General features: G+C 45.8%; 1 protein-coding gene across 1 annotated transcript in view; it reads left to right on the top strand.

Moving 5' to 3' along the window:
* Window positions 1–6,806: 6,806 nt before the first annotated feature.
* The window catches only part of LIPG (lipase G, endothelial type), a 50,844-nt gene continuing 47,940 nt past the window's right edge, over window positions 6,807–9,710 (top strand). Inside the window, exon 1 of the mRNA XM_070743576.1 lies at window positions 6,807–7,105. Coding sequence (XP_070599677.1) covers window positions 7,030–7,105 — 76 coding nt within the window. The 5' untranslated portion in view covers window positions 6,807–7,029. The remainder of the gene's footprint in view (window positions 7,106–9,710) is intronic.

The raw sequence follows: 9,710 nt of genomic DNA, 5'->3' as shown, positions 1-9,710 counted from the left end.
TGGAGCTTGCAGGCTACTTGATTGTTTTGCAATATGTGTTCTGAGTCTAGTTTCTGTTTTTATGGCTGGGTTACGTTTGAGGGCTGGTTTCCAGATGTCTGGTAGGCGGGAGGTATCATCCCGCTTGTTCATATTTTGGGGTGTTGTGAGCCGCCCCGAGTCTTCGGAGAGGGGCGGCATACAAATCTAAGTAATAAATAAAATAAATAAATAAATGTTTTTCTATCTCATTGGCTTCCATTATTATTCTTTTGCTGTAGTGTTCTGTTTTGGAAATTAATTTAGTACTGTCAAAATCAATTTCATGTCCTGTAGCTTTGAAGTGTTGGAAAAGGGAGGAGGTTTTTTCTTTTTTCCTTAATGCATTCTTATGTTCTGCAACACGTGCATTTACTCTCCTGTTAGTTTGTCCAATATATGTGGCTGGGCAGATTTTACATGGTATTTGATAAACTCCCTGGTTTTCTAGCTGGATATTGTCTTTTGGGTTTCTTAGGATGTTGGCTATTTTCTTATCTGTACCAAAGGCTGTCCTGATGTTGTGTTTGCGGAGAATTTCACTGATTTTATCTGTGGTGCCTTTGATGTAAGGGAGGAGGGCGATGCCATTGTCCTGTTCTGTGTCTTGGTTCTTGGGGGGTGTCTCTTTTGGATTAAGTTGTTGATTGCCTCTCTTTGGAATCCATTGGAAATTAATATATTTGTGAGACTGTGTAATTCAGGAACCTCGCAGTGTTCGCCTTAGAACAAGGACAGAAACACCAGCCTGAAGATGTTGAGTGGGACCTCATCGAAACGTCGCCAGAAATTTCCAAATCCTACACAGGAAGAAACCCGAATATACGAAGACCGTCGTATATATATATATATATATATCCACTAAAACTCTCATTGTGTATTGGACAAAATAAAAAAATAAAAAAAATAAAAAAAATGATAAAGGGACTGGAAACCAAGACATACGAAGAGGGGTTGCTGGAACTGGGCATGGGTAATCTAGCAAAAAGGAGGGCCAGGGGGGACATGATAGCAGTACAGTATACAGATATTTCAGGGGCTGCCACAGAGACGAGGGGGTCACACTGTTTTCCAGGGCACCTGAGGGCCAGACCAGGAGCAATGGATGGAAACTGACCAAGGAGAGATTCAACCTGGAAATAAGGAAGAACTTTCTGACGGTGAGAGTGATCAAACAGTGGAACCGCCTGCCAGCGGAGGTTGTGAACGCCCCATCACTCGACACATTCAAAAGAAAATTGGACTGCCATCTGGCTGGGGTGGTGTAGGGTTTCCTGCTTGAGCAGGGGGTTGGACTTGATGACCCTCAAGGTCCCTTTCAACTCTAATAATAAATAAAATAAAGAATGGTTTAAAAAAGGGGTAGTTATTCCTCGACTTACAGACCATCATTGAACCCAAACTTCATGTCACTAAGCGAAACATTTGTTCAGTGAGTTATTGCCCCATTTTACAACTTTTCTCGCACCCGTTGTTCAGGGAATCACTTCCTTTGTTAAGTCAGAGACGCAGTCGTTGCATGAATCAAATTGACTTTGCTTCTCAGAATGTCACAAAAGGGGAATCACGTGACCTTGGGGGACACTGCGACGGTCATAAAGAGGAGTCCATTGGCAAGCAGCTGAATTTTGATCACGTGACCACGGGGGACGGGAGAACGCTACCACTGTCATAAATCCCATCGACCGGTTAGGGCCCACAAGGTTAGCCTTCTCCAATGCCAGCTGGCAGACCCTAGAGGAAGGACCTTCTCTGTGGTTGCCCCTGCCCTCTGGAATCAACTCCCCCCAGAGATATGTATTATTCCGGAATTGCTTTGTGCCAGCCCCCATTATTGTCTGACTATTGGAGGTATGACAGAGTGGTATGAGGTTTTAAGTTAAGGGTTTTTCTATGGTGATGTTTTATAGTGTTATTTTATTTAATTTTGATTTCTTACATTGTTATGTATTAATATGTTGTAAGATGCCCTGAGTCTCAGGAGAAGGGCGGCCTAGAAATCGAACAAACAAACAAATAAATAAATGTAAAAAACGGGTCATAAGTCACTTATTTCATTGCCATTGTGACTTTGAATGAACATTAAATGAGTTATTGTAAGTTGGGGACTAAAAAAATGGGTGGCCATGAATAGACTTACAATGAAAATTAAAGATACAGAAGATTTGGGGTAAATTTTAAGAATTGATTGAAAATAAAAATAGATAAACTTGTAAGACCTTTGAAGGTAATGTAAAAGAATTAAGAGATAAGTTTGTAAAAACCTGGATGACAAAAAGAGAAATGGAGGCAGTATTGGATAAATTACGGATTTAAAGTGGCTTAGATTTATAAATATGAATTTTAGAATTTTTTAGAAAATGTATTTAAACTTTTCTTATATTTTTATATTTAGGTGTACTACTCTTTTTTTCCTCTTTCTATTTTAGATCAAGATTAATCTTTCTTTTTAAATAATTTAGTTGCTAGATTTGTAATTTGCTTTACAAGATGTTTTTATGTATACCGTATTTTTCGGAATATAAGACGCACCCTTTTCCTTCCTAAAAGAGGCTGATAATTTGGGTGCGTCTTATACTCTGAAAATGTAGTTCTCCCCCCCCACCCCCAACTCTAACTAGGTGCTAACAATCTTCCCAGTTCTTACCTTGCAGGCTCTTTCATTGTTATTCTCTGCGACAAATGTTTTCCAAACCCTAAGTCTTTGCAGGGTTTTTTCCATTGCTCTACTTGCTCCGAATGTTTCTTTCCACTGCTAATGATGTTCCCAGCTCTTACTGGCTTGCAAGCTCTTTCATTGTTACTGTTGTGGTTGGCTCTGACCTAGCTCCTGCCCCAGGGAATGTGGAGGTGGAGGCAGGGGAAACATCAACATGTCATAGGCCTGTTTTATTGCCGACAGAGTCAGAGAGTGCAGTTTCCTCAGACAAAGAAGAAGGTGGGGATGACTTGGAAGAGGGGGGCTTGGCACACAGCCCAGGAAGCCAATCTCCATTATCTTCGGTCGATTCGGATGATGAAGTGTTAGACCCATGCAGGCTCAGACTTATGCATCGAAGAGACCAATTGAGGAAATATTACAGGAGATAAGAGAGGCCACCTGTGTTTGGGTGGGGCTCCAGTAATTAGAGCTGCTGCTATAAATAGCAGCGTGCTAGCTGGGCCGTTGTGGAAGATTATCTGATTGCAGTTCTTCAGGATCGTACCTCGCTGTTTCTGAACTTTGTGGATTTTTCACGCCTTTGACACCAAAGCAGAGTAAAGTGTGTGTGTGTTTCACTTCATGGGAAGAAGGAGGGCTGTGACGTTTCTTCACAGCTACTAGCTAAGTACGTAAGGACTGATTAAGGGGATTGTACAGCCTACAAGGTTGTTTTGGGACGACTGCTCTTTGCAATAGAAAAAGGGTGCTTTGTTTCTTTTGAATTTTGTGATAAAGGACACTGTTTTGAATTTTCAAACGTGTGTGTGTGAAATTTGTACCCTTGAATTTTCGGGAGGCTTCTACCAGAGAGCCCGGCAGAACAGTTACTCTCTCCCAATAAAGTTTTTTTAAAGCCCTAACCAGGGGATAAATTAATGTGCTGAAGCTGACCAGACTAAGGACTTTAGCCAGATGAATACTGTACTTGGTAAGCAGAGTCTTATATTCCGGTGCGTCTTATACTCCGAAAATATGGTATATACCGCTAGATATTAAGGTATATTTACAGATATGATTGATTATGGTATATGTGTTTTTACGTATGTATGTTTTAAGGTGCAGAAAAATGAAAAAAACTGTATACCAAAAATAACAAACGGGAAGCCCTCATCACCAGCAAAGCTCCTGCCCCACAAGGATAACATTAGTATAAGTGAACTGTTCTAAAAGAGTTTGGGCCATCTGCAAAACCAAAGTCAAAATTCCAGCCTGGCATCTCTCCTCTGCAAAGTACTTCCGGGTCGGCAGTTCCGGGTACGACCTCTGCTCCATTTCTTTCCAGCCAAGTTGGATGTGGAAGGCTTCTACGGAGGAGCAGAGGTAGGGGATTTCTTCCTGATCAGACCCAAAGCAGGGGGCTGAAATCCAGCAGGTGCTGACAGGTTCTGGAGAACCGGTAGTGGAAATTTTGAGTAGTTTGGAGAATCAGCAAATATCACCTGTGATTGGCACCAGAGTGGGGTGGGAATGGAGATTTTGCAGTATCCTTCCCCTACCACGCCCACCAAGCCACGCCCACCAAGCCACGCCCACCAAGCCACGCCCACAGACCCACTAGTAAAAAAAAGTTGGATTTCACCACCAAATGTGATTTTTTCCCCCCCCTAAGAGACAATTGGACTTTCTGGTTTTTCTTTGAAGACATTCAAAGCTTCCTCAGCTCCAAAGTCCAGTTTGTTTGTTTGTTTATTTCTGTTTCTTTTTCTATTTCTATTATTTCTGTTTCTATTTGTATTTCTAATTCTATTTCTCATTCTCATTCTATTTTTATTTCTAATTCTAATTCTATTCCTATTCCATTTTCTATTTCTATTTCTATTCCTTTTTCTTCATTTGTTTCTATTTCTATTTCTATTCCTTTTTCTTCATCTGTTTCTATTTCTATTTCTATTCCTATTCTATTTCTATGCCGCCCAACTCTAGGGACTCAGGGCAGCTCACAACAAAAATAAACATGGATCAACATATTATCATATGTGGTGGACCTGTACATACGCCCAAAAGTTCTGGACACAAATTAAAAGAATAATGGACCAAGTCATATTGACAAAGATCATAATTAAACCAGAGTTATTTCTTCTGGGCATTTTTAGACAGAAATTAAGTAAAGATGACAGATACCTCACTATTCAAATACTAACGGCCGCTAGACTAACTTATGCACAACATTGGAAAAAAGAAGACATCCCGACAAATCTAACTATCATTAGTAAAATTATGGAATGCGCAGAACTAACAAAATTAACAATGGAAATTCAAAACAAAAATGATTCAGAGTTCTACAAGGCCTGCGAGAAATGGTTCAGATGGCTATCCAACTCTAAAGATGACAAACCGAAAAATAATCAAAATCGCTTAACATAAACTAAAATTAAGATACGTATAACCCAAAAAAATGGACCAAAAATAATTCAATCCCTATCTGAGTTCAATCCATTTGATAACTACTAGAAATGTACTAATATCACAACTTACGATAAACTTTCACTAACAAAAACAACAAATATAATTCATCTAAGTCGTCACAACTCAAAAGCCTGCTTGTTTGCAGGTAATATTTCTTACTTTCCTATTTCTCTTCTCTTTCTTTTCTCTCTCTCTTTTTTCTCCCTTTTTATCATTTATTTTCCCACATTATTGTTGGGTTACCAAATACTACAGCTATAAGATATTTAAACAAGAACTCTCAATACGAAATATTTACATATGGACAAATATCTGAAATGTATATACAATAATATATATAAGCTGTGATATAATAATACTGTTTACCCCACTCCCTTCCTACCTTCTTTTTTCTGTATCCCCATTTCCCTTTCCTCCCGTTTTATTCCCTTTTGTATAAATTAATAAAGTATATTTTTTAAAAAAACGGATCAATATAAAAACATTTCAATTTAAAATGGTTGCAGCCATCCATACATTCACACGCTGACCTCATTAGTAACCCCTCCAAGATCAATGGCCTCTTGGGGAGGAAAAAAAGCACCTTTGGGACACCATGCCCTATCTGGGGTCCCCCAAACTTGGCAACTTTTAAGACTTTGTGAACTTCAACTCCCAGAATTCTCCAGCCAGCTATATGCTATGCTGGCTGGAGAATTCACAAAGTTGTCAAGTTGAAGGATCTCATAAAGATGGATAAGATGGACCTTCAACCTGAAGATGAAGAGCTCCAACACTTGAGACTTTTCAAGAGAAGATTGGACTGCCATATGCAGTGTTGGAAGGGGCCTTGGAGGTCTTCTAGTCCAACCCCCTGCTTGGGCAGGAAACCCTACACCACTAATAGATGTAGTAATCTAATCTAATCTAGTCAAGTAAGTATCCCCCTGAAACCCCCTGTTTCTTGTGGGGGTGGGGGTGTCTGTGTAAGCATTCCCAAGAGACCCCCTGTTTCTTGTGCTGTGTGTGTGTTTGAGTAAGTGAGTGAGTGTGTAAGCATCCCCCAGAAAACCCTTTTCTTGTGTGTGTGTGTGTGTGTAAGCATCCCCTAGAGACCCCCTGCTTCTTGTTCTGTGTGTGTGTGTAAGGGTTCCCTCAGAGACCCCCTTCCTTGTGGTGTTTGTCTCTCTCTCTGTGTGTGTATGTGAAAGAGAGTGTGTGTAAGCATCCCCCCAGAGACCTCCTGCTTTTTGTGCTTTCTGTGAGTGTGAGTGTGAGAGTGTGCAAGCATGCCCCCAGAGACCCCCTGCTTCTTGTGCTCTCTGAGTGAGTGTGAGTGAGTGTGCAAACATCCCGTTAGAGACCCCGTTTCTTGTGCTCTCCCTGTGTGTGTGTAAGCATCCCCCCCAGACACGCTCTCTCTCTGTGGGTGTGAGTGAGTGTGCAAGCATGCCCCCTTTCTTGTGCTCTGTGTGTGTGTGCGTGTGTGTCTGTGGGTGCCGCCAACCGACCTCGTCTTCCCGTCTCCACCCGGCGCCCAGCCCGGTTCCCCTCCCCTCCCCGCCCAGCCCCCCCCCCCTTCCCGCCGGTGGGTGTGTCGCCGCTCCATTGAAGACTTTCGCCCGGCTTTCGGCCGACGTCAGGGAGGCGGGACCAATCAGCGCCCGGGAGCCCCGTCCGCCGCCGCCCCGTCCCCCTCGGGCCACGGGGTCAGGTGACGCGCCCCCCTCGCCTATTTAGAAAAGGACCCCCCCCTCCGCCTCAGCCTTCGCCTCCGCCGCCTCCGCCGGCAACCCCACCGCCCGGCAGCCTTCGCCGCCGCTTGCTGCTGCTCTTCCTCCGCGGACCGCCGTCGCGCGTGGCCGGCTCCTCAGTCGCTCCCAGCCCCGAACCCCGACAGCCGAGCGCGGAGAAGGAGAGCGATGCGCCTTTGCCTCTTCTGGCTGCTGAGCCTCGGGAGCGTCGTCGCCGGCCGAGACCCGCCGCACCGCGGCCAAGGTACCTGCAGCCGCCGCCGCTGTTCCCAGGGCGATCGGGCGGCCGTGGAAGCGCTGCCCGGGCTGGGTGGGTGGGAGGGATGCGGGATCGTGCAGCCGGCGGAGGAGCGCAGCCAGGGGAGGTCCGCGGGTCGTATTGTTTGTTCGTTCGTTCGTTCATTCATTCATTCATTTATTCATCTATCTACTCTCTACTCTCTCTCTCTTCTATCACTCTCTCTTCTATCACTCTCTCTTCTATCACTCTCTCTTCTATCTCTGTCTCTTCTATCTCTCTCTCTTCTATCTCCCTCTCTCTTTCTCTTCTATCACTCTCTCTTCTATCTCTCTTCTATCTCTCTCTCTTCTACCTCTCTCTCTTCTATCCCTCTCTCTCTTTCTCTTCTATCTACTCTCTTCTATCTCTCCTCTATCACTCTCTGCTATCACTCTCTCTTCTATCTCTCTTCTATCTTTCTCTTCTATCCTTTTCTCTCTTCTATCTACTATCTCTCTCTTCTATCTCTCTCTCTTATCCCTTTCTTTTCTAACTATCTACTCTCCCCCCCTCTCTCTCCTCTCCTATCTGTCTGTCTGTCTGTCTGTCTGTCTGTCTGTCTGTCTACCCACCCACCCATTAAGCACAATACATCTGAATAAAAGTAAGCTGACCACAGAGTTAAGACCCGAGTTCGGAGACGAGGTGGCTGTATCTGATGCTTTCCAATAAGCCCCCAATTCTCTTCTTTGACCTCCCACCTGTAGGGAATGAGGGGAGCCGAAGTCTTTGCAAAATGCTAAGCATGCATACCTACCTACCTACCTACCTACCTACCTATGTTGGACCTTGCAGGTCGTCTAGTCCAACCCCCTGCCCAAGCAGGTGACCCTACACCACTTCGGACAAGTGGCAGTCCAATCTCCCCTTGAAAGTCCCAAGTGTTTGGAGCGTCCTCAGATGCCCCCGCCCGGCCAGCTGGATTTGGCTTTGGGATGGTGGTTGTGGTGGGCCGAGAGTGCGAGAGACACGGTCAGCCGCAGTTCATCGGGAAGGCTTCCTGGTTAGGTTAGGACCCCGGCCTGGGTTCTCTCTCTCTCTCTTTCCCTTCGCCGGTCCTTGGAAAGGGTCGCCGGTGGTCCCCAGGGGGCGCGGAAAGGGGATGCCAAGGCGGACCGAGGCTTCTGTGGATGCGTCTCCGCTGGGTGACAACTCGGAGCTTTTTTTTTTTGCCCGATAAGGGATCCTTTGGGGGTCGGGTGGGGGAGATGGAGGGGGAATTGTGTGTGGGGGTCTTCAGTCCACAGCCAGGCACCAGGTGGGCGCGGAAGGGGGAAGGCAAGGCGAGTCGAGGCTTCTGTGGATGAGATCCTTTGATCTCTGCTGGATCACAACTTGAAGCTTTGTTTTGCCAGATAAAGGTTCTTTTGGAGGTCGGGGGGGGGAGATGGAGGGGGAATTGAGGGTGGTTCTCCCCAGCCAGGCACTCGGTAGGCGCGGAAAGAGGATGGCAAGGCGGATCGAGGCTTTGTGGATGCGTCCTTGCTTGGTCACAACTCAAAGCTCATAAGGGATCCTTTGGGGGGTCGGGGAGGAGATGGAGAGCGAATTGAGAGGAGGGTCTCCAGTTCCCCAGCCAGGCACCCGGTGGGCGCGGAAAGGAAAGATACGAAGGCGGACCGAGGCTTCTGTGGATGCGTCCTCGCTTGATCACAATTCGAAGCTCCCCCCCATAAGGGATCCATTGAGGGTCGGGGAGGAGATGGAGGGAGAATTGAGGGAGGGTCTCCAATCCACAGCCAGGCACCCGGTGGGCGCGGAAAGGGGAGATGCCAAGGCGGATCGGGGTATTTGTGGAGGAGTCTCCGGTGGATCACAACTCGAAGCTTTTTTTTGCCCCATAAGGGATCCTTTGGGGGTCGGGAGGGGGAGATGCAGGAGGATTGAGAAGAGGGAGGGGGTGTCCAGAGATCGGCGACTGTTAATCTGGGGGAAAGAGCCGCGCGCGCTGCGCGTAAAAACGCGCGCCAACCCGGGTTGGACGATCGGAGGAACGAAATCGCGGGGAGAAAACGGTGGGTTGGATGGGGAAAAACCCTGCAAAGACATAGGGCTTGGAAAACATTCTTTACAGAGAGTAACAGTGAAAGAGCTTGCAAGTCCATAAGAGCTGGGAACATTGTAAGCACCTGGTTAGGGTTGGAAAGAAACATTTGAAGCAAGTAAAGCAATGAAAGGGGGGGGGGAGAAAACAAACTACAAACATTTGGAAAAATGTTCTTCGCAGAGAATAACAATGAAAGAGCTTGCAAGGGGGTATAGAGTTTGGAGAATTAGAAAAGTGAAAGTAAGTGAAACTTTTTTGGCGACTTTGGCCAGGAAAGGTTTCCAAGATTTAGTTTTAAGAGTTTGCAGCCGCGCTTCCTTGGTGCGCAATCTATACAGTAACTCCTCCCTAGCTCCGCTCCAAACCTTCGGTGAGTTTTGTCTCGGTTTTGGCCCGTAACGAGACTTTCAAAGGCTTCGATTCTGTATCCCATCTTGGGAACGGAGCAGTCGTTGAATGCATTGGCTGTACACCAAACCCCGGTCTAACTCCCGCTTAGTTAACCACTACAGAGTGGAAACT

Source organism: Erythrolamprus reginae, chromosome 2 (assembly GCF_031021105.1).
Source record: "Erythrolamprus reginae isolate rEryReg1 chromosome 2, rEryReg1.hap1, whole genome shotgun sequence".
Taxonomy (NCBI): Eukaryota; Metazoa; Chordata; class Lepidosauria; order Squamata; family Dipsadidae; genus Erythrolamprus; species Erythrolamprus reginae.
The sequence above is the reverse complement of the archived record's forward strand: the minus strand, read 5'-3'. Positions and strand labels throughout refer to the sequence as shown.